The 25,875-nt window shown below is 39.5% G+C and overlaps 1 protein-coding gene across 1 annotated transcript in view; it reads left to right on the plus strand.

The window, feature by feature from the left end:
- TSPAN12 (tetraspanin 12) overlaps positions 1-25,875 on the plus strand; it is a 102,098-nt gene that overhangs the window by 33,296 nt on the left and 42,927 nt on the right. The window contains exons 3-4 of the mRNA XM_060777710.2: positions 2,918-3,000; positions 6,511-6,646. Coding sequence (XP_060633693.1) covers positions 2,918-3,000; positions 6,511-6,646 — 219 coding nt within the window. The remainder of the gene's footprint in view (positions 1-2,917; positions 3,001-6,510; positions 6,647-25,875) is intronic.

Genomic DNA, 25,875 nt, shown 5'->3' on the forward strand with positions numbered 1-25,875 from the left:
AGGTCAAAGGAAGCAGGGAAGCAGACCTATCTGTTCCACACTTGGAAATATTATGGCATATACTCAGCTATAAGCTGATAAGTTAAAGGTATGTTTTGGCCAGAATTATTGAATTTGTTATGATCTATGGGTATGCCAAAGGTAAAACTGAGGGACATGTGACAAAGGATACAAAGGATGGAGGAAAGAAAAATGATGCAAAGAACTTAGGAAGTTCTGGCAAGCATAGCTATTTGTATTCAACTTAAGACTGAATGGATGATGAGGTAACTCAATTATGGTCAGTGATGTGTGGGATGTTTCCTTTGGACTGCTTGCTCATGCAAGCTTCTGCTTCCAGTATGTTATGTTTATATACAGTGATACCTTGACATACGAGTTAATTCGTTCTGCAACCAAGGTCATAATTCATTTTGCTCGTATGTCAAAGCAAACATTCTTGTTGAAATGAATTGAAATTCCATCAATCTGTTCCAGCCCCCAAGCCAATGCAATTTCCCCCTTTAAGAGCAAGGTCACAGAAATAGTTATCATAAAATGAACAATTTTAGTCTCCTCCCCCTCCCTCCCTGTTGGCGGCCTCGCCGGTGATGCTACCTGTTGGAGACCAAGCTGGAGGTCGAGCTGGAGGCCTCCCTATGGCACCTGGTGGCAGAGGAAGCACTGAGGGGCTTGGCCTTCTTCTCTGAAGGCCACAAGCAGGTCTTCAGGTGGGACTGGGGCTAGCCCAGTGCCTGCTGGAAAAGGAGCCCCCCTCAAAAGCTGTGAGCCAGCCTCTTGTGCTAGCACTACTTACAAGCAACCAGATATATGCATTTTTTGAGATACGAGTTGTCACTCAGCCTGTTTCTTGCTTTGATATGTGATATCTGAGTTACAAGCTGTGCATCCGGCGCCTAGAGGAAGAGAAAGCTCTGTGTCCTGCCAAAGACTGCATGCAGGCCCTGCACTGGGACCGGAGTGAGCCGTGCTTTTGGCAGATGAGGAGGCCCCGCTGAAAGCCATGAGTTGTCCCTGTTTAAGATGGCAGGTACTCTCACACTACCACTACCTCTCGCGAGAGAGCCACCCCAAGCCTCGCGAGAGGTAGTGCTAGTGCAGGACCTGCTCACGGCCTTTGGTGGGATGAGGAGCGTGCTCCTCTGCCAGGTGTCAGAGAAATGCCTTGTAACTCAGATTGCTGCTCACATCTCAAAGTGAGAAACGGGCCAAGCAATGGCTATCTTGATCATTTTATAATTATTTAAAAATAGTTCATGTTGGCTATTGGATGAGTTGTCAATTATTCATTCTGTTTCAGTTGCACAAATTGATAATATTATAATGTAATACAATATGCTACTACTAATACTAATATGATAATTATATATATTATATTAAATGTAATATAACTAATAATATTACAATATAATATTATAGTACAATGTAATATATAATATTAGTATTGTGCTATGATAATAATATAATGTATTGTTTTTCCTTTTTACTTGTAAGTCGCTCTGAGTCCCCTTCGGGGTGAGAAGGGCGGCATATAAATGTCTCAAATAAATAAATAAATAAATAATCGTACATCCCTTTGCTCATAATTTGATGTATCACTGTACATTAGACCACGTATTATATAAACTCATTGAATGAGGTTTCATGTATATGTGAAGAGCTTTGGATACCATAGAATTCTTATGGAAGACCTAGAAAATGTTGAGAGAAATATTATCTCTAGGTTTCCAGCATGATTCTATGGCTAACACCCACCAGATGTTGAATGTAGAGTTGTGCTTCAGGCCTAAAGAGAACACTTCTCTAGGCAATTTCCAGGTCCATTAGCAAGATTCTGTGGTATGTCATGACCGAGATCCTGAGACATTGTTCATTTCAGGTAAGAAAAACAAGATTCTAGATGACACAAAAAGTGTATTACATGAAGAGCAAACAAAATGAATCTCTTGTGTAATATGTGAGTTCGTTGTGTTATAATTTATCATAGTATCAGAGAGATTACATGAATTCATGAACTATGTATAGTAAAATATAAAATCCTACTTGTTTTATTGGGCTCTGAGCTATTAAAAGCTGGCAAAGTGTTGTTTGCAACTCTAGCTGATCCTATGAAGCAGTATTGTGTTAATCTAGTTCATGTTGGCTATTGGATGAGTTGACAATTATTCATTCTGTTTCACTTGCACAAATGCAATAGTGGCATAATGGGTTAAACCTTTGGCCTGGCAGGACTGCTGACTGAAAGGTCAGCAGTTCTAATCCGGGGAGCAGGGTGAGGTCCCATCTGTCAACTCCAGCTTCTCATGTGGAGACATGAGAGAAGCCTTCCACAGGATGGTAAAACATCCAGGCATCCCCTGGGCATCGATCTTGCAGACAGCCAATTATCTCACACCAGAAGTGACTTGCAGTTTCTCAGGTCACTCCTCACACATGCACAAAAAAAAAATTGCACAAGTGGTGGTTTCCTCCATGTTTGCTAGTTTGAGTAAGGTTTTCTGTGGGGTTTTTTATTAGCAAATCTGATAATTACACATACAGTAGCTGTACATTTTCCTTCACAGACCTGTGGCTTTGTATCATGATACCCTGTAGATTTCAGTTATGAAATCTCTGCCGGGGCTGTTAATCTTATCAGAAGCAGAAAATAAAACCTCAAGGCTTCTGCTGTCCCTGAGGTGCAAGGTTCTGGGGAAAAATGGCCCATACTAAAATCACTCAATTGAGAAACCGCTCTTTCAAGATATTAAGAAATTGGGAGATGAGCTGTTTGCCACATTTAGGGATGTATTACCTCAGTAGTGCATTTGTTTCTTGCACGAAGTAAAGGAAAACTACTCGATGGATCAACACAATGCTTATAATGTGATTTTAATTATTGAATCAGCTCTAAATGAAATCCCTTCTTTCATTTCAGTTGATGTCCATCACTGTGTTAGGTGTTTCTGCCTGGATGAGGGACTACTTGAATAATGTTCTCACTTTAACTGCAGAAACAAGGTAGGCATGTCAGGTTGCAAATACCTCACCAATTTGTGTGTAGCTGGAATTTGAAGGTGGACAACGATTTTCTCTATATCAGCCCTACATTAGTATACTTACATTTTCTGTAATATCTCCAGAGCTTGGAAACAGTATGTGACAAGTATTAACATTACCTATACTTTCAATTGCTTTGAGTCCTTTCAGAGTTCATATGAGCCCTTCTTACCTCTCAGAATGCATCTCCACCTATGAACCGACGAGGACGTTAAGATCGTCCGGGGAGGCCCTGCTCTCGGTCCCGCCTGCGTCGCAGGCGCGGCTGGCGGGGACGAGAGACAGGGCCTTCTCGGTGGTGGCCCCTCGGCTATGGAATGCCCTACCCGTAGACATCAGGCAGGCCCCTTCGTTGCTGGAGTTCCGGAGGAAGGTCAAGAGGTGGCTCTATGAACAGGCGTTCGGTCAACAAGGCAACTGAACTCATGAAGACGGTATATATGAACAAAGGAATGGTAGAAGGATTATGAGAACGGAATCTGATTTTACTGAGGCGTTGATGACCATGTTGTGTTGTCTTGTATTGTCTGTCGTGTATGTTGTGTTTTAATTTAATTGTATTGTTATATAAATTGCACTGTAAACCGCATTGAGTCGCGGTTTACAGTGCAATTTATATAACAGCCGATTTAGGCTGAAAAATGCGGTATAAAAATAAAGCAAATAAATAAATAAATAAATAAATATTCTTATCCTAAACAGTCTGAACAGCCTTTTGAAGCACCTTCTTCTCCTTGCTTCTCCCTTTTTTTGATATGCCTTACCATAGAGAAACATGTCCCCCATTATTTCCAAGCTGCAAATCACAAGACATTTATCCCATTCTCACATCAGGAATTACTGCCTGAGTCTCATCTCCTTCTCACTGAGCTCCCCATTTCTGAAAGCCCTTATCTCCACCTGTTGTATACACTGTTCATTTGCTCTGAATTCCCCTTCTCCACATGGATTGAAAAACCAAATAAGTTATTTAGCTAAACATCTGCTTTAAAAGTTTACACATGCCCTATAGTTTTTCCAGTACCAAAAAGTGCCACTGGACTAGGAGCAAACCTGCCAGTTTCTTTACTCATATGAAAGATTTCAGTTATTGACCTAGATGTCCCCTATCTGTGTGCAATGGTCCTAATCCCGATTAGAGTTAAGTGTATTGGCTCTAGAAAAATGAAAAACAAGAATTGGAAACTGTCTGCTATGTAATTGATGTAACACACAGTTGGTTTATCCATCTAAGTCCAACATTCAGTTTCTGTCAGTTGCTAGAAAAATGACACTGTGACTCATAACACAATGTAACAAAATTTGAAAAAAAAAACCCTGTTCCTGGTTTGAAAATGTTATTATTCCTGTTTGTGGTTGCTCGAAACTATGTTGAATTGGTTGAGTACCTGTGAGATATTCATTGAAAAACTAGAGCAAAATGTTCTGCAGGATGTCCTGCTAAAACAAAATTTGTGCAGTTTAATAAATGTTTTCCATGTTTTATGATAGAACCACTTAGGAAATGACATTTATAACCCAGGAACAAATATTGTGTTACGCCAGTGGCTCCCTATCTGTGGTCCATGGACCACCAGTGGCCAGCAAGAACGAAAATATGATCCGTGGCCTCACCATTACTACACCGTTGCCTCAAAACCATGCGGCAATGAGAGCGACTGGTCTCTCGAAACCCTCTTATAGTGCCAAGGCAACAGGGATGTCAGGAGAGGAGAGGCTGACTACTCATGAAAGATTGCTACTACTGCAACAGCTCCAGATTATTAAATATGGTTTTCTGTGCACATGGAGATGGTGATTACTGGATGGCATATGTTTTGTATCAGAAACTAGAGCTGATGTGGTCTATCCAATTCAGTTTTCTGAATCAGCATCTCAAATAACCAAACCAAATCTAAAGTTGACCCAAACCTAATTTGTAACCCTTTTGGTACTAATGTTGGAGAGTGGTCCTTGTTAGAGTGGTCCCTGCTCAAAGTGGTACCTGCTCAAAAAAAGGCTGGAAACCATTGTGTTACATAGTGTAATCATTGAATCATAGAGATTTAATGAGCATCATAGCCCATTGAATACAACCTTGATGCAGTAATTCCAGATAAATAATCTCCAACATGTAGCTGCCTACCTTCTTTTTAAAGATGTCCAGAGAAGGAGGCCCTACCATTGCTCTTCACTGCTGGATTGCTCTTACTATCTCATATTTCATTGAAATCTACTTTTCTCTAACCTAAAATAAGTAGACCTGGTTCTACCCTCTGAGGCAGCAGAGAGCAAATTTGACCCTGCTCTCTGAGATAGACCTTTAGATATATAAAGAATTCAGTCATGTCTCCCCTCAATCTTCTTTTCACAGTCTTAACATGCCTCACATTTTCAGCCTTTCCTCATATGTTTTGTTCTCCATAAATCTTATTGCCCTTACTTCCTTTGAACCTGCTCCAATTTATTTATAAAATGAAACACCCAGAACTGAATGCAGATCCCAGAAGACACATTATTAGCACATAGTATAGTGAGACTATTAATTTCCTCCTCTTGGAAACTATGGCCCTATTTACATTGCCATATAAAATCATCTACTTTGAACTGGATTTTATGGCAGTGTAGACTCATAATCCAGTTCAAAGACAGTAATGTGGATTATCTGATTTGATAATCTGGATTATATCACAGTGTAGATCCATCCTATAATACTGTTAAATCAGGTTAAAATATTATTTGCCTTCTTTATTGCAGCATCACACTTCTGTATCATGTTCAATTTATTATCAACAATAATCCCAAATACTAATACTACTAAGCCAAGTGTTCCTCATCCTTGAGTTGTGTTTTTGGCAGATTGTAAGGACAACAGTTCTCTCTGATTATATATTCATTAAATAATCAGAGATATCTAAAAATTGAACTCCTTTATAAAAAATCTGTAATGGCTGAGGAAAGGCATGATCCTCTAAAAAAGATTGGAGAAGTACTTTTGGGAGCTGTAGTTTCCAGAATCTCCCAATGGCTATGTCAGTTGAGAAATTTGGAGTTGTAGTCCAACAAATGCCTAGCTTCTTCTCCAGCAACCTCCAATCTTATTTGAAGGGCAAAATACATTCTTGTCCCTGATAACTAGAATTTCCTGGAGTGTCAATCTATTGCAATGCTTAGAGTGCAGGACAATGTCCTTTTATTTACTGAAATATACTGAACAATATGTAATTTAAAATCTGTATATAGCAGTATGGGTTGGTATAAACTAATTACAAGTTAATGAATGAAGAATTCTGAGAAGCAATGAACTTTCCTGAGTTATGCTATTTTTGTCTAGATTAAAATGACATGATTCTGCCATAATGGTACACTACTGTTAAGAAAATGCTTTCTGCATTCTGTAATGGGATGACCAGTATATTTTGAAATGCTGTGCTTTCTGAGGGGAGCAGGGTTCAATTCTATTAATCACATCTATTTTTTATTTGCTCTCAGGGTGGAGGAAGCAGTTATTTCCACTTATTTTCCAGTTGTCCACCCAGTCATGATTGCAGTCTGCTGTTTCCTTATCATTGTTGGAATGCTGGGTTATTGTGGAACAGTGAAAAGAAACCTCTTACTGCTTGTATGGGTAAGGTTTCTTTTTGTTCGTTGGTGTGTCGCTTAGCAAATGTTTGATCAAAGAAAAAGTATACTGGCCACCATTGTCACCAAACTAATTCTGGAACCTGCAATGAAATCCTGTTCTGCGGGTACCAAGTTGAGACCAGCCTCATGATTCAGGTGTCTGTTGAATCACCACATCTCAAAAGTTGGTTTATTGCTGAACTCTCTTATTGTTGCTACCTGTTCAAGTGTGAGCAGAGGCAAGGGCAAGAAGATAGAGACCAAGTACATCTAGGAGCTCTAGATTGAAGTTTCGACTGAGCCATGAAACTCATTCTATGACCTTGGCCAAGTCTCAATCTTTCTCTGTGTCAGAGTTATTATGAAGACAAAGGAAGGAAAGGGGAGAACGCTGTACGATACCTTATTCTCTTTTGAGAAACGTCAGACTAGAAATAGATGTGATGTAAATAAATAAATGGATTCTCTACCCGTGGATTCAATCATCCATAGCTTTAAAATATTTTTTTAAATCCCAAATGCAGGAATTCTGCAGGAGGCAGAAAACAGAATGTTAAGTGGATTTTTTCTCTAATGTGAGGAAGTAGCTAGTCTCCAGGGCAGCAGAAAACAAGCTTGCTCCCTCCTTCCTATGATTTCCCCTCACATATTTATACATGGCCATCATGGTCATCCTCTTAATCTTCTCTTCTGCAGGCTAAACATGCCCAGCTCTTTAAGCCACTCCTCATAGGGCTTGTTCTCCAGTCCCTTAATCATTTTAGTTGCCCTCCTCTGGACACATTCCAGCTTGTCAACGTCTCTCTTCAATTGTGGTGACCAGAATTGGACACAATATTCCAAGTGTGGTCTGACCATGGCAGAATAGAGGGGTAGCATGACTTCCCTGGATCTGGACACTATACTCCTATTTATGCAGAACAAAATCCCATTGGCTTTTTTAGCTGCCCCATTACACTATAATTTCAATTTGAGGTGTAGGCCAGATCTATAGTAAGAGGGTCAGGCAAATTGACAGGGAGGAAGACACGGGAGAACTAGGCGCATTTTATCTCAGGAACTTCAGAAATGTGGAGCGAGTGTGCCTTTCTGTCTTCTTTCCTGCTTGTCCCTTCCTCACTCATGGAAGTTGCATTGCTTAGAAGGTCATCATAGCCTGGGTCCTGCCCAGGGTTCTTTTACTATACTACAGTTTTACTATCTTCCATGGTTTCACACTATTGAATTCAAGGATGTCAAGGGAAGGGCATTTCGAATTCTCATGCAGAGAATCCTTGCCTTTCCAGATTGCAGACTGCAGAATTCCATAGGGTGTTGCCGTGGTTCTTAAAGTGGTGTGAATTCTGTAGTGTGAAAGGGCCCAAGCTTTCAGTCTGCTTTGGAGTTTTAGCAAAACACATTTTCAAAATTTTGCAGTATCCAGAATTGTAATCCCTCTTCCCCTCTGAATCTTCAGACTGACTGATGCTCTGTTTACCATTTATTATTTATTGTGTGCAGTGTATTCAAATAACAAAACAAGTGAAAAATGGAGCACAATCCTTCCTTCCTTCCTTCTTTCCTTTGTTTATTATAAATGATAGAAAAGTATAGGAATCTGTTACTGCTTTTAAATACTATCTGAAGTAAACACATGTACCCTGTGTAAAGCTATCAAACTTCATTAAATCAACCCTAGACATTCCTGGAGCTCTTAAGATACCATATTTCACTCTCAGGAGCCTGAGAGCCAGCTCTGGCTGTCCCAACAGATAAGCAAGAAATAAACGATCTTTTCCTAAGTATGCCACACTTCTTGACTAATTATTAAATAAGTAGTGTAGTGTTATATTGCCAGAGATGTGTGAGTAAGTAGTCCATTCATCACACTAATCAAAAAATAAGCAATGGCTCAACAGAACAAGCTTTTGTCAAACCAGATGAACTGAAAGATAAAGAAATAGTTCTGTGGTCTGAAATGATTAATTTGAATACCCGCTAAAGATAAATAATGTATTTTTTTTAAAAGTAGTCCCAAGAAGTACTTGTAAAACATAAAAGGTAAAGGTTTCTCCTTGACATTAAATCTAGTCGTGTCCGACTCTGGGGGGTGGTGCTCATCTCTGTTTCTAAGCTGAAGAGCCAGCGTTGTCCATAGACACCTCAAAGGTCATGCGGCTGGGATGACTGCATGGAGCGCTGTTACCTTCCTGCCAGAACGGTACCTATTGATCTACTCACATTTGCATGTTTTTGAATTGCTAGGTTGGCAGAAGCTGAGGCTAACAGTGGGAGCTCACCCCGCTTCCCGGATTTGAACTGCTGACCTTTTGGTCAGCAAATGCAGAAGCTCACCGGGGGCTCCTTGTAAAGCATAGTGATATAATATTATAGGAAAACTGCATCCAAGTTTCCCTTTCCATTTTAGTGTGACCAAGAGACCCTGAAAGAAGTAGGCTTAGTGGATGAATTACCTGTGGCAGACAGGCTAGATTTATCAAGGGTTGTATCTGTTGGAGTGGAGCAGACAGTGCCATGTCGTTGCAGATAAGAACTCTTCCCCCAAATAACTTTTCTTTCAGTCCCCAGATTTCCAGCATTGAAGAGAATGAATCACTGAATCCTTTCAGTTTTTCATGGGATACCAATCATAGGAACATATGCATTGCATGAAAGAATATCAGGTTTAGTGTCTGACATTCACAGCCAAAAAACAATCAGGTATCATGTAAAGTCAAAGATCCTTGTCTTTGGAAAGCTGCTGCCACTTAAATTGGGCAGTCCTGGGTAATGTCTTAAATAGCTTCTTGTTTTCTGGGAAAGTGATTGTGTGTCATTGATTTTTGTGTTGAAAAGCACTTCAAGGGGGAAAGGGAGAGTCAGAAAGTAATTGTTGATGAGCAAATGAGAAAGAGAGGAAATACGTGAGGAAAGGAAGAGAAAGAGAGGATCAGAGAGATGGCCATAGAACACTTCCAAACCAGTGTTGTTACTGACAGAACAGCCAAAACAAAAGTAGGGTGGGATGGAAGAATATAGTAGAAATAGATTACATACACATCTGCAGATATTCTTTCAGACCTCCAGATGCTTATGTCTATATCCCACCATCCATGCTAATTGACGATATCAGATGGATCTGATGAGATTGATAATTCGGTATATCCAGAGCATTGCTTCTTAAACTGTGGTTCCAGACCACAAATGGGGTCCCCTTAGCTCAATTTTGGGCTCATGAAAAATTTGGCAATAGTAGAAAGCCACTCATTTACTCAAATCTGTTAGCAACAATATCCAGTGGATTCTGCAAAAAGGGAAAATCAGCCTATTTACTAAGCCTTTCAAATCCTGTTTTATTATATCTATTTTGATACATATATACTGGGGTCACATAAAAATATCTAGGGTAGAAAGGGGTTTCAAGTGGAAAAAGTTTAAGAAGCCCTGATCTAGACGATGCCATGATGGGAGTGAACCTTCTGAAAACTAGCTTGCTTTGCGTTTTCTTCTACAGGGCAAAATGTGTTCAAAATGCTACCTTGTAGTAAAATTTAACTCAAATGAATGTTTTGTTTGTTTGACAGAACTGAACTGAACTGACATTTATTGCCCCTCTAAGAGCGCTTCCAGACTTAACAGAAATGCATGCCAAAGCGGGTTTTAAAAACCTGCTTAGGCATGCATTTCTGTCCCCACATCCCCCAAAGAAAACTGGGCTTTCTCAGTGGGGTGTTTAGATGCTCGCCTGAATTAATTGTCCCAAATGAGTTCTCTTTTATCAGAGGCATCATTTGGACACTTCTGGTAAAAGCCTGACAGTCCCCCATTTTGAGGCCTGTCTGGAAGGGCCCTAATAGCATTGATATCCAGCTATTTGATGACCATCATTTGTCTTCACTTCCTCTCTATATGCAGTAACTTAATAGCATTTTAAATGAAGAGAAGTAAAGTGAGAAGTCTTGCCTTAGTTGAAAATGAAAGTTGAGTGCATCTCTATTGATAAGTTGATTGCAAAATTTAGTTGAAATAGCCTAAATTATAGGCAAATAAGGAACTTGCAAAAAAAACAAACCCTTATTTGTCATATTGTCGAAGGCTTTCATGGCCGGAATCACTGGGTTGTTGCAGGTTTTCGGGTTATATGTCCATGTTCTACAAGCATTCTCACCTGACGTTTTGCCTGCATCTATTTATTTATTGGATTTGTATACCGCCTTTCTCAGCCCGCAGGCAACTCAAGGCAGTTTGCATTTATGGCAGGCATCCTCAGAGGTTGTGAGAACATAGCCATAGAGCCCAAAAAATCTACAACAATCCAAACTGATTTGTATTTGTACAGTGAAAATAATCATTGTTTATTTAGATTTAGATATGACAAATGACAAATGCCCTTTTCAATGTAAAAGCTTTTAAAGATTTCCAGAATTGGTCATCTTAAATAAGATTTGAATCATATTGTAATTAATGGCTGTCTTATGCCCTCTGTGCCAAGCATAACGTGACCAAAATCAAAGTAAGCCCCACTGCTTATGCCAACTCCTTATCAGTTTATATTTTCTAAGCTTGTTCGTACTGTTCAGTAGGTGCTGGCTTATCCTGCCTATACATTTTTAGTCTTGTGTATGCAATCAAACCTGTCCTGGTCACTGAACTGGATGAGCTATTCAGAGAGAAGCTAGGGCGAACATGACCTTGCTAGTTCTCTTGGACCTTTCAGTAGCTTTTGATACCATCAGACATGGTATCTCCTCTGAGGTCTCTGTGACTCATATTTGCAAGGATAGTTTGTGCTTTGGTAATGCATATTTAGAACTTTCTGTGGGGATTTTTTCTGGGAACTCTATCAACTCCCAGTATGTCTGTATATTCTCTTGGTTTCAAGCAAGTGGATGAATGATTTTTGTTTTTCATTTGACTTTTGTCTTCTTGCAGTTAAGTTTTCTTCCTTTCACATTATTGTCTTGTTTTTGTTTATTCTGTTACTAGCCATACCCTGCCACATGTTGCTGTGGCCATTTGTGTATATGTGTTTTTTGTGTGTATGTGTATGTGTATATATTTGTGTATATGTGTATTTATGTGTTTTGCATTTATATATGTGGTTTTGCACATGCGTTGTAATGTATTTTTAATTCTTTTTTGCTTTTTAAGTCTCATCTGCTGTGTTTTTCAGTGTTTTTATGAGTGATGGACACTCATTGGCCTGATACGTGTATTGTGTCCAAATTTGGAGACAATTCGTCCAGTGGTTTTTGAGTTATGTTAATCCCACAAACAAACATTACATTTTTATTTATATAGAAGAGGCATTAGAACTTTTTTTTCAGTGTACATGCAGCCTATTTACAGTCTGATAGCCCTTAAGGGTTTCTTCAAGCAGTGTACATATTATGCGGATAAGATCCCAAAAATGGATAGTCATTCAACTTATCTACTATGTCTAGGTGACAAACACAGCAGCAGATCTTTTTTGCCATTTCCAGTCAATTGTTCTGCAAGTCCAACAGAAACATAGAACTTTAAAGTTGGAAGGGGCTTCTAAGAGCCATTTGATCCAACATTTTGCGATGCAGGAATATATAGTCATTACACTCTTTAAAATGTCCACCCTTAAAGACCTCCAAAGAAGGAGAATCCTTCACTTTCTGGTACACTTTATCATACTGTTGAACATTTCTGATAATAAAGAAATTCTTCTGAACATTAATGGGGAATTTCTTGTCTTGTCATTTGAAACCACTGGTTTGTGCCATGGTCTGTTTGTGTCATGGTCAACAGAAAGTCAGCTTACTCCATTTTCTACATCAGGGGTCCTCAAACTTTTTAAATAGAGGGCCAGGTCACAGTCCCTCAAACAGTTGGAGGGCCGGAATATAATTTGAAAAAAAAATGAATGAATTCCTGTGCACACTACACATATCTTATTTGTAGTGCAAAAACATTTAAAAACAATATAATAATTAAAATGAAGAAAGATTTAAACAAATATAAACTTATTAGTATTTCAATGGGCAGTATGGGCCTGCTTTTGGCTAATGAGATAGGGTTGTTGTTTTTGTTGTGTGCTTTCAAGTTGTTTCAGACTTAGGTTGACCCTGAGCCAGGGCCGGGCAAATGACCTTGGAGGGCCGTATCCAGCCCACAGGCCTTAGTTTGAGGACCTCTGTTCTACATTGTATCCCTTCAGATATTTAAAAAGAGTTATCACATTATTTCTCACTCTTCTCAAAGCTTCCTATACCAATTCCCTAAATCATTCTTCCTCAAGTTTGGTTTCTACAACTTTGGTCATTTTGGTCACCCTTCTCTAGATATGATTCAGCTTGTCAATATTCTCCTTGAATTGAGGCCCTCATAACTTGATATATTATTCTTGGTAAAGTCTGACCAACACAGAATAGAGTGGCCTTGCTGCCTCCTACCTCTTGACACTGTGTTCCTATTGATGTAGCCCTGCCACATGCACAATGGAGGTCTCCTTATACCAACACCAGAGGCACTCCAAGTGGTCAGCTACTGGTCAAAGGACATTTAGTATAATGCAGTGTTTAACTTTCTTTGTGTTTTTAAATACATTGCAATTGTACCCTCAATTCACTTCTTGCACGATAAAGAAATAAATAAGCCTAGAATTGCATTTACCTTTTTTTACCAGTGCATAATATGAGATAGGATGAAATAGGTTATCTCAGTTCAAGCATTTTATGGGGAAAAGCTTATACATTCACCAATCTTCTGCGTTTTCATCTTTTCATTCTATGTTATGGGGTAAGCATTTATTTTAAGAGCAATATCTTTGTTTTAAGTGGAATTTCCCCCCGCCATAAGGATTTGACTATACAAAAAAGTAGATGTAGACATCAGTTGTTAGATGGAGACTTTCTTATTAATGTCATCAGATGAGCTGAATAATGTGCAGCTTTGATTCCTAGACAATGGTTATTGAAGGATTTTGTCAGAAGCTGCTCTAATAGGATTTCTTAGTCTCTGTAATACTCGCATTTATCTTTTTCTGTCATGAATATTGTTCATAAATAGTTTTCATATACTGAGACATATCTCTGACTGTAGCGTTCTGCCACATATTGGGCTTAGATCTAAAACAAATAGTCTCGGAAACTATTTAGATCACTCCGATATTGATCTCCTACAGTTAGTGATTTTTAGATGGGGGCAGTTGATGGGGGCAGTAAATGCAGTGAACTTTCAGCATATTATCTACCCTTTAAAATGGAGATCTTTGAAAATCCTTCAGGTGATTGTATTTGGTATTGGACAATTTCTTCAACTGTGTTATGATATAGGCTATTGGTATTATTGCATAGCTTTGTGGTTTGTAAGATTTCGTGTTTCTCAGCCTTTGACCACCCAGGGACCTCTGCGGGGGTTGCAAGGGGGTGTCAGAGAGGTCACCAATGACCATCAGAAAACACAGTATTTTCTGTCGGTCATGGGGGTTCTGTGTAGGAATTTTGGCCCAATTCTATCATTGGTGGGCTTCAGAATGCTCTTTGATTGTAGGTGAACTATATATCACAGCAACTATAACTCCCAAATGTCAAGTCTATTTTCCCCAAACTCCACCAGTGTTCACATTTGGGCATATTGAGTATTTGTTCCAGGTTTGGTCCAGATCCATCATTGTTTGAGTCCACAGTGCTCTCTGGATGTAGGTCAAAACTCAAGGTCAGTGCCCACCAAACTCTTCCAGTATTTTCTGTTGGTCATGGGAGTTCAGTGTGCCAAGTTTGGTTCAATTCCATCGTTAGTGGAGTTTCAAATGCTCTTTGATTGTAGGTGAACTATAAATCCCAGCAACTACAACTCCCAAATGACAAAAATCTATCCCACCACCCCCCTCCCCCGCAACCCTACCAGTATTCAAATTTGGGTGTACTGGGTATTTGTGCCAAATTTGGTCCTGTGAATGAAAATGCATCCTGCATATTCAATATAAATTACAATTCATAACAGTAGCAAAATTGCAGTTATGAAGTAGTACCAAAAATAATTTTATGGTTGGGGGTCAGCACAACATGAGAAACTGTATTCAGGGGTCACGGCATTAGGAAGGCTGAGAACCACTGTCCTATAACATTAGAACATATACTGCAGACGTTGTTGAATGGATGCACCCATTAATGCACCCATTATCATTATGATTATAGTGACTTTGAAACTGTTCACATTAGACACTTATAAGGTTATTATTCCACTTTAACTGCCTTAGTTCTATGCTGTGGGAACCTGGTGAGGCACTAGAATGTTCTGGTGGAGATTTCTAAGTACTCCTCCCTAAATTGCAGCTCCCAGGATTCCAGAAATGTAGTTACAGCCTTTAAAGTGGAATAATACCCTACAACTGCATAGTGTTTCTAGTCATTGACAGAGTTTATTTATACATATACATAAGGTTTGGCCTATGTATATATAAGGTAAAACTCATGCGAGGAATACGAATGGATATTACACCGAAAATTGTAAGTCAGAAGAGAATAAATGCCAGTTTGGTTTTGACATCTTTGATACTACATGTCAATATGTTATGTTTTTTCTGTAGTCTTCTTTGAATATTGGCTCATTATGAATCTGAAGTTGTTGCTATTTTTAAGGAAATTAGTAAACCTGCTACACTCAGCAAGCATAATCTGAGGCCTTTGGAATAGATTTTTTTTTCTTTTGGCACTGAGGTCTGGAAGGTCACTTTCACTTAAGATATGTTTGTTTGAAATTGTAATTTTGAATGGAAGCCTTGTTTCTTTGGTCTCCAGTAATGTTTTCCTTTGTCGGAAGAAATATAACCATCCATTCAGAGAATGCCATCAGCAGTTGACCGGATTAGTTATAAGCCACTGTGAATGGTTATAACTACCATTCCTTTAAATAATTCAGTTGGATTTGTTATGTGCTTTCAATTTGCTTGTCGACTTACGATGACCCTTTGTGTTTCATAGGGTTTTCTTAAGCAAGAAATACTCTGAAGTCAGGTTCACCATTCAGTTCCCTTTAACATATGTATAACACTATGTTAATATGAACTTTGCTTCAACTCCTAAGGGTACTGTTCTATTTTTTGTAGTTTATGGAATCAATTGAGAAGTCACATTAATTCTGAAGACTTTTGAAAGGGATTATGGCAGAAATCTGATTTCTATCATATTACAACGCCTTGCATTTCACTTGTGCATGTATTCCAATAATTACCAGTTAGTATGCTGTTATTTAGCCATTTACAACTGTACAGTATTCATCTCCCCACTGAATATTCTTATGTGTACACACGCACACACATTTTATTAATCAGTTTAGAGTTGGGAGGAACATGTCCATGCCCTACAGTGAGTTGCTCACCCTTACCCCATTGTGTGGATATACAAGGCAGAGGAGTACTTTCAACCATCTTGGCATGGCATACTCTTATGTGAACAGGCAGCTTATTAAATCTCCCATATATGGGAGACAGAGAGATTTTGAAGAAGAGCAATGGTTCTCCCAGTTTTCATTTGTGATCCATCCAGTCTTTCTTCTCTGATTATCTGATTCTCCATCTCAGCTTTCTTTTCTGAGTTTCCTCTCGTTGCAGACTCAGAACTGAGTTCAGTACAGAATAGTAATATTTTCCAAAAGATGGCTCAGCTCTGGAAGGTAAGCGGTCCAGCACAGGTGATCCTGTCCGTGGAATTCAAAGATAACCACTCAGCAGTAGTTACGTATAAACATTTTGTTATTTCTCAGTTGTGATCTCTAATGGTTCCATTTCCCCTTAGCAAGGCGGTGATGGGAGATCATGTGCTGTATTAATAGTTCTGTTAGGAATGTGCAAGGAATTAATTCCATTAAGATTATTTTTTCTGGATTTAGGCTAGATCTAAACTGCCCTAGATCTCAGGATCTGATCCCAAATTATCTGTTTATCCCAGATTATCTAGCAGTGGAGACATATAATCCAGTTCAAAGCAGATAATCTGGGACCAGATCCTGAAATATAGGGCAGTGTATACTCAACATAGAAAAGGAAGCAGCTTTAGTTGTAAATTCATACATTTCTGGATTTTGACACATTTTGTGTTCTTGGTGCACTTTTTTGTGAATGTTTGTAAAACAGGTTGTCTTAAATACCTATATGAAATGATTATGGAAAAGTGATTTGGGGCACCAGTTTGCTTCTTTTGCAACTGGGTACATGGATCTGGGGATCTGGTAGTTTTCCAGAGAGATTGCCATGCATGGAACAAAAACCTCTGCCTCTTAGACTGCAAATCTGTTTAATTGCACAAGCACATTCTGTTTTAAAGGAGGGCCTGGGGCAGAAATTCAGTGTTCAGTCTGTTGCTTGTATTTGAGGATGCTGTAAAATATTAGAATGGCAGCTAGACCTACATGCTTGGAGCCCAGTGGGCACAACAATGAAAAAACCCTCGGGACAGACATTGGCAGTGGTTCATTCCAGGGCTTTGGAACTCTTGCAGCCAACAAAACGTGCCAAGTGCTGTTTCCAACCCTGCGAGCTGGTCGTGGCAGTGCCAGTTGTAGAAACCATTTACATGTCTGCTGTGGCACACAGATATTTGAGTTCACGCTCAAACTTTTTTGTAATTCTCTGTGTGTGTGTTCATTCTCTGTGTGTGTGTTCATTCAGTTCCAGGATGTCCTGTTGACATCCTGGATCAGATCACACGCAATGTTAAAGCTGCCGCCTGAAAGTGGCAGCGCTGTATTGGATCACCTTTCTTCCATCTGTAGATCAATGGACTGCAAAAGGTTGTGGGGAGAAATAGACAGCTTCACATAGAGCCTCCCAAACACAATCCTTTGAAATGCCAGGCTTTCCTCCTTCTTCCAGGAAGAAAGGGAGCTTGTAGCATATCTTCCAGAATGGAACCTGGTTTAAAATAGATTATGTGCGTGTGTATAGATGGGCTACACATTTGACAGTTTCATTCTTCTGATACATTGTTCAATTTTCAAAGTCATGGACTCTTTAGGAAACGGAACAAACACAATTGTCCTTTATGGTCTAACAGCAAGCAGGCAATTGGGGAAATGGCTAACTGCAAGCACTCCTTGACTAGCTATTGAGAAAGGGAGAGAGGAAGAGAGAGAGGGAAAGAAACACTCTTTCTGTTTTCCTTCTACTGGCAAAGGCATTTTTATTTAGGTCGTAGCCTCAAAGGAAGGCAAAGGCAAGCCCCCTCAGAACAAATCTTACAATGAAAACTCCGAGATAAGGTTGCCTTCGAGTTGCCATAAGCTGGAAACACAACAAGGTCTTTGTATTTGGGCTTCACGGGAATCTCATCTGTTGCTCATTGGTCCCATTTTTATCATTGCGGTTTTAATTGTTTTAAATTTCTTTGTTTAATCAAGTTTCCTGGGGAAAGGTGAGGATCTAAACAAAATAAACAATCTCTTTAGCTATGTGGCTCAATGCTCAAGGGGACCTGCAGTTCATCAAACAGGAGGAATTGTACTTTATGAAGTAAACTTATTTTGTGAGGGACATTTAAAAGATTCCCTTTAGTAATGACAAGTCTTTTATATTCAACTGTCTCTGTGGTTTTTGCAATGCGTATTAAGAATGAGACACAAATATTTCCTCTCCTAGCAGGAGTCTTGCTCATTTCAGTCGGGGAGAGTGTGCCAGGCCAGTACACTGGAGTGAGGTTTAAATGGCTGGGCCATCTGATTAAATGGAATTCTTCATTTCCATAATGCTAAGCTTCCCAACAGCTGTGAATTAACTTCACGGTTGCTGTGGCAATGGCGCCAGTGCAATGAACAGCACTTTATAGTCCTGTTTTTCAAAGAGCAGTTTCAAATTAAAGCCAGTAGAACTAGATAGATAATGGTGTCCATTCTCTCCTTTACAGGAACAACAGACCTATCTTTTTGTATTGGCAATTTACTCCTAACTAGACTCTCCAGTGTTTTAGGTAATAGAATTGCAGGGTTAGCAATTCCAGCAAGAGACAGCTTAAGAACATGCCAAGGATAAAAGATGGTATCAGTTTCAATGGGGTTTAGTGCTGTAGGCTTCCAGCGATGATTAAACTCCCACTTAATTCAATGAAAATGTGGGCCCCAGTCCCTTTTCGAGATCCATTCACTGCAGAATATTCCTAGCTTGTTTTGTGTGTTATAAATAGTGACTCTGCTTTTCATATCTAGTTTTGCAGTAAGCATCTGCATCATTTTGGTTATAGGGAAACGCTCATCAGCCCTGCTATAAAGCAGGAGTCAACAAAAGTGGCAGGTTGGGGAACTATATCAATGCCCTGGGACTCTCTGGAAGCCACATAGGCTACCAAAACAAAACATCCAAGGTGGCTGGAAGGGCATTTTTGATATTAAATGGTATTGAGAGGCCTTGGAAACTATTTATAAAGTTATTTGTTACACTAGCAGTGCACCCTCTTTTCTGGCCAAAAGCATGTTGGTCTAGGGATTCTATAAAAAGGACTTAAAAATAGTGCAGTAGAGTGGAGGATCTGCCTCTGCCAAATGAGGACATTTGGTGGATACAGCTTCCAGAACTAGTAGGTAAGTTTCTGGCTATTATACTTTTGATAAAAACATGGACAACCCCCATTTTAGGAGGGGATTCAGTCTATGGGCAGTTCCAGACAGCCCTTTAACCCCAGAGCAATTGTGTTTGTTAAATGTAATTGCTCCAGCGTTAAAGTCCACCCAGAAAGTACATGCTTTTTGGGTGTGTGTGTCCAGATGCCCTCCCAGAACCTTCTGAGAGGACAGGAAGACAACCCTCACCCCGATCACAAAACCCTTAAAAACCATTTAAAAATAAAATAACTTACCCAGACACCATTTAAGTGCTGCTGTAGATTTCCTGGCACGTCGAAATGACATGCCAGGAGAATGGGGGCCAGAAATGATTTTTCCCTCCCCCCTTTCTCCTGGCGCATCATTCCTATGCGCTAGGACTGCTATGGCAGCACTTTAATGGTGGCCGGGTAAGTTATTTTCCTTTTTAAAGGCTTTTCTGAGGGGTTGGGGGTGGGCATTAGAGCACTTTCAGATATTCCGGAGCCCAGAAAACACGAGAGGACTGTGCAGACAATCTTTCAGAAGTCCCAGGACTTCTGAGGGGGCAGTCCAAACTCTGCTCATAGCTGGAAAGACCCAAATCTTTCAAGAAGACCCTTTTTTTTTCCTGCTGACAAATTACCTCGGCACAAAGCAGGGTTTTCTTGCTTTGTACCAAATGCAGAAGCAGGGGAATACACATTTTAAGGGTTGCCTGGATGGGCCCTAGATTAGTTCCTGAGAAATCTGCTTTTGCCTCCTGGTCAGGTTGCCTATTCCTGGCATGTAGCATTACAGCCTGAAACAATTTAAAGATAGAGGGTATAGCCATTATGGGCTAGTGCTTCATCCGGTGCTACATACAGCAGTACAAGCACAGTGTTCTTGTTAGCATTTCTGTAATTCTCTGTTTTGTGTCTCCAGTGGAATAAACACACTAGAAAATGTGTCTTTCACATTATTTTTACTGCCATTTCACATATTGCATATCTAAGTTTGGCTCAGATTAAATCTCAGGCATATCTGATTATCAGGAAGGGCTTCCACAGTGGTTTCTGTGACTCAAAACTCTTTATTATCTCGGTTAGTCAATGAAAAGAAACTGATTTGCCAATACTGCATGAAAATACAGCTGCAAAGGTATTGTTGTGGTTATTTTTTTAAAAATAAGAAAAGCAATTAGACTTTTCTTACAGACGACAGAAGCATAGGACACAGAATTATAGCTTTCTTCTTGATTTGTATCCACATAACAAAGAAAATCTGTTTGGAATATATCTTAGAGCTGATGGCACAAATCTTTTTACTAATAGTCTTTATCGGAAAAATGGCAGAAAAATAAATATCATTTGACTGATAAGCTTTGGAAGACTGTTGCCGAATAACAACAGAACTAGGACTGTTAGAACACCAGAAAATGGGGAAGCAGTAAGGGCATCTACTCAGCAATCACCGAGGTGTCCTGCTCATAAGGATGCTGTAGTCCTGAAGATATCAAGTTGGTGTTTGAGGAGGATTCGGCATGCTGATTTAAAACTGCATCCTTGCAAAATGGTGTTGGCTCAAGAATTAAATGAGAAAGATCATGCCAATCGCAGAGCACTAAGTGCAGAAATTCTTGAACAGGTTCCCGCTACAGCTCTTCTTCTGAGTAGTGATGGGGCTCGTTTTCATATCAGTGGAGCTGTAAACAAGCAAAATTTTTGCTATTGGGCAGAACATAAACCTCATGAACTCCATGAACAACCGCTCTCCTCTCCATGGGTGGCCAGCATGGTCACCAGATTTGAGCCCATGCAAATTTTTCCTTAGGATACCTAAATGAAATTTGAAGGAAAGAATGCAACAGCTTCCTGGATGTTGGCCTTCAAATCTTGTAGGGTTTTTGGACGGTTCACATAAACATGAGATTTTTTTGAAAAAAATCACAAGGGTCCAAATCTGGAGAGCAGGCTGGCCACTCCAAATCCGCTTGAAAAGTAGGCCTCAACGGCAAAAGCACGCTCCTCACTGTCCCAATGCATGATGGCGACTGAACTGTGCCAGGACAAAACTTTATACTCCCGCCTCTTGAACGAGACCACTAGCGCTCTGCTACGTCTTCAACCGACTGAATGGCACGCATTTTAAAAAAGGAAGTTATGCTGCCTCACCCTGTACTTTTCAGAAATATATACATTTTCTAGATTTCTTTGTTCATTTTTATTCCCCATAAAAATGTGGGAGATTTTTATACCCCACCTCGTATTATTATCTTTACATTTCATCTTTTCTGCATAGATCTCAGGATAATACAGGGTTAGTCAAAATGCATAGGCCAATAAGCCATTCAATTGAATGGCTTATTGGCCTATGCATTTTGACTAACCCTGTATATGTGAGTTTTTTCCTCTCAAATGTATCCATTGATGGCTGCCATTGTAATGAATGACTGGATCTCAAGTGAATGAATTTGTTGGGCTGGGGGATTCTGAGAGTTGTTGCCCCCAAAATGTCTAATTCTAGCCTTCCTGTATTTAAAAATGTATATCCCACTTCTCTCCCAGGATAGGATGCCAAGTACTGGTCTCCTTGCATGTCATGTCTTTTGGGCCACTTCTTGCAAGCATTTTTGGCATTGTGCAGTATGTAGAAAGTCGGAAATATGTGTATCTGTTGTCTGGGAACAGGAAGATGAATGTGGTAAGCAAAGGAATAGCATCTCCTTATCTTGACCTCTTACACAAAACTACAAATATGGGTCATTTTGTTGCAGGGCTGGCCCTAGTCTCCCTCCTTCCCAATCACTTCTTTCTAACAGTTTTGACCTTTAATCATTTCTCTTTTAATTTCCAAGGCCTCCTTTTGCCTCTTCTTCAAAACTCTGAGGAGAAAATGATTGTTGTTTGCATAATAAGCAACCCTTAATGGTTGCATTTCAGAAGCCTCTTTAGTGTGGCATTCAATAGGCTTTCTCCATAATTGCTAGATCTAGAAATTTCAAAAATTAGGTTCTTACGGTTTTAGCTCTCTGAGAAGATTAAAGCTCAGGCTCATCCAATGAAGCTGAGTGGACAGAGAAAAGAAAGTACCTCTTCATACCCACACAATGTGTAATTAACATATCAAAGTCACTACCGCCCGAGTTGTTGTGAGAGCCACTCTTTTAGATGGCTTTAAAGAAGAATTGGACCAAACCAGTAAATATCTTAGTGATTATTGAGCATGATAGCTATAGGAAACCTCAGATTCAAAAGTAGTATGGTGCTGATAGTACCAGTCCTACCACTATCACAGGTTTTTGCCATATAAAAAGTGCATTTTTAAAAAATACATTAATTTTCTATTTATTTATATTGCCAAAAGTAGGGGTAGAAACTTAGAAGCCTCATGGATTTGTGCCAGAGTAATTTGACTGTCCTAGGTTATCACGCACCTTGACAGGGAGCCTCCAGTGGCGCAATGGGTTAAATCCTTGTGCCGGCAGGACTTAAGAATGACAGGTCTCCGGCTTGAATCTGGGGAGCTCTCTGTCAGCTCCACCTCCCCATGTGGGGACATGAGAGAAGCCTCATACAAGGATGGTTAAACATCAAAACATCTGGATGTCCCCTGGGCAACGTCTTTGCAGATGGCCAATTCTCTCACACCAGAAGCCACTTGCAGTTTCTCAAGTCACTCCTGACATGGAAAAAAAAACACACCTTGACTTTGCAAGTGAGCAGTGATATTTTCTGTTTTGTCTAATCTCGTTGAGCTCTTATGTTCCTATATATGATATAGCTCTGCAGGTGTAGCCTTATCTAACAGCGCAATTTGTGATGATGATACATATAAACTCTTGTCCACCTGACTCAGGCATGTAGCTTGGGGGGGGGGGGGGCTGGGTGGCTTCAGCCCCCCCCCCCCAAAAAAAAATTCTCTGCGAGAAGGCCTTACTGGTACATTATTTAAACTGTTTATTCATATCATGATCTGATCACCATGCTCAATATATCCCATATGCATGGGGGTATTGGGGTAACGATACAAAAGGTTTGCTAGTGCAGACCCTCTTTCACTCAGACTCAGCCCCCCCGAACCAAATTCACCCCCCCCCCAATAAAAATCCTGGCTATGGGCCTGATCTGACTCATACCAATCATCCATCAACCTCAGTTGGAAGTGGGGGGCATTTAGATACCCAGTTGTGAGCAATGCAGTTGCACATGGAAAGGAGCAAAGGGTTCATCTTGACCAACACATTCTTTGTCCTAACAGTACAACTTATCATACCCTTCTGGCATAGAGATGCAAAAGAAATTGACTGTCACTCAGATGTTTTATGAATTTATACAACTTTTTACCTGCAAAACTATTACAAATATGAAAGTAAGCAAATACATTTCATTTCCTGGCATCAGAAAAAAAATAAGAATGGCAGGTCTTTATTTTTCTTTATACAACATAATACAAAGAACTCAGAATGCATATTTTTAAAAATGGACCCAAACCTGCTTTAGTCAGTGGGAAAATACATAAAAGGCTATACATAGGGGAAGCATTATAAAATTGAGTTTGTTAAGAAAGACATGTACCAAAATACTCATGACTTTTCATGCAAGAAAAATGGTTTTATCCAACAAAGAAGATCAACAGCTCAAGAATGCTGGTGGGCTTCTGAGGAATACAACAAAAATGAAACTAATGTATTTTCACATTCTCATTTATGCAAAAGGAAAAGTATCCTTTCACCATCTGGAAAAACTAGACATCTGCACCTTTTTATTCTGTTTTTTTTTTTTAGTTATGCTTAGCTTAAAGGAATGCAATTACAACCCAACTGCTGCAGCTGTTCCATTACCTTGTACTAATATTGACAGTGGATTTTGATTGTTTACTCAATGGAAATATTTTGATATATCATTCAATGTCCCATCGAATGAGTTGAAGATACACAAGCAAGTGATGAATATTTAACATTATGGTTTGCAAAGAACCAGACATGACAGAGACTGAAATTCATCCCTTCTGGACTCCAGACCTTTCATTACCTTTCTGGTGGTTTGTTTCAATGGTTGATTCCAAATGTTTAGGCAGGAAGAGAATACACATTCAATTGTTTTGAATTGTTTTCAGAATGACATTTGAAGCCTTGTGACAATTGCCATTACTAGAGGAACTGTATCTCCACAGATTTGAAATTATAAGTAGGAAGTGTTGAACTCTTCATCTAGAAGGTCTGATATATATAAAAAGTAATTCTGTAATAGAGGCAAAATAAGTAGTTTTTGTGCAATTGTTTTAAAATTCTTTTATTTCCTCTGTTTTGCTTTGCACCTCAAACTTTCAGAGGAAATAAGAGAAATTAAAAAGGCCCGCCATTATCCGATTTCAGTCTTAATTGAATTATTAAAGGCTTTCTTCCATTTATACCAGCCTGGCAGTTTGATATACTATTGCCCTCACAACTATAGCTAAGAGCAGGCAAAACATTTAAGTGTTATTCATGGTTTGCTGCCATGACCTGTAGGAAGATGCAAGCAAGACTTGCTTGTCAAGAAACCACTTTATTCAGGCTTTACCCAGGGCTGATAAAACCTTTACCCATTTTAAAAAATATATGTTTCATGAATTTCTTAGGTGAACAATTCTTTAACTGTAATCGGTTCCATTTCCAAAAGCTCGATAGTCCCTTTTGCAACTGAAGAAAACCACTAGAATCAAGTGTCACACCTGATTTTTTTTTCTAATACCTTGTTAGGAAATTTCTCATGGTTTAAGATTGCCATTTTAAAAAAATCAAAATTTTCCCTACAATGTTGCCAAAAATTACTGTAAATGTGTAATAAAAAGCCATTTCTGGAATTTTCCTTTGAAAACCCTTTTCCAGTTTAATAATCCAGAAGGTCTTCTAATCAAAGCTGGTCTACAACATTCAACAAATGTTAACAAAAGCCATGAACTTGGCCCAGAATGTGCGTGAGCAGAAATCACACCTACAATTTCTCTGCTCATATCTTTTCCCTTGAGCCAGACCTCTGTTGTGGATTGGAGACACTTAGCCATGGATGTGATGCAGAAGGAAGAAGGAAAGAAAATCAGGTGGAAATCTTCTTGCTGATGTTTTCCTCCCTTATGAGCTCTCCAATATTTCTTCTCCAGGCGGCCTGCTATTGAACGATCATTAGATTTCGGAGGTGTGGAGAGTTTATAGATGAAGGAACCATTCACTCCACTGTAGATGAAATACCTCAGAATCTGAGGTTGGGGAGCTGATGGTGTAGCTGCGATACAGCATCTGGGTGGCCCATCCAGATCATTCCTGGGATAACTGCCCTGTCAAGATGCACCACTAGAGTCTTCAAGTACCTGGTTTGAATATTACTTTGCAAGACTAGCTTTGGTGGGATAGCAGATTTCTATCTTCAGGAGATACACACCCAACAATATTTTACAAATGAAAACCAGGGCACAAGTGTCCAAGCAACATTAGAATGTGGTCAATATAGCAAAGTTATTAATGAGGAAGAGCCAACAAGCTACAACATTTTGCTTTTGCCTGGACCTGTAAGGAGGAGTAAGATTCCACCCCCTTCAACCTTTGTTTTCAGGAGTTGAATATAAATGGTTGTAATAGGAAGAGAGAGAAACCAAGATAAAATTTTAAAAGCTGGGAAATAGGACAATAGAAGATTAAGAGAGTGGGGGTATCTTCATGATATGTATTGACATGTATTGTCTTGGGAATTT

The sequence above is a fragment of the Anolis sagrei genome, chromosome 5, assembly GCF_037176765.1.
Source record: "Anolis sagrei isolate rAnoSag1 chromosome 5, rAnoSag1.mat, whole genome shotgun sequence".
NCBI lineage: Eukaryota > Metazoa > Chordata > Lepidosauria > Squamata > Dactyloidae > Anolis > Anolis sagrei.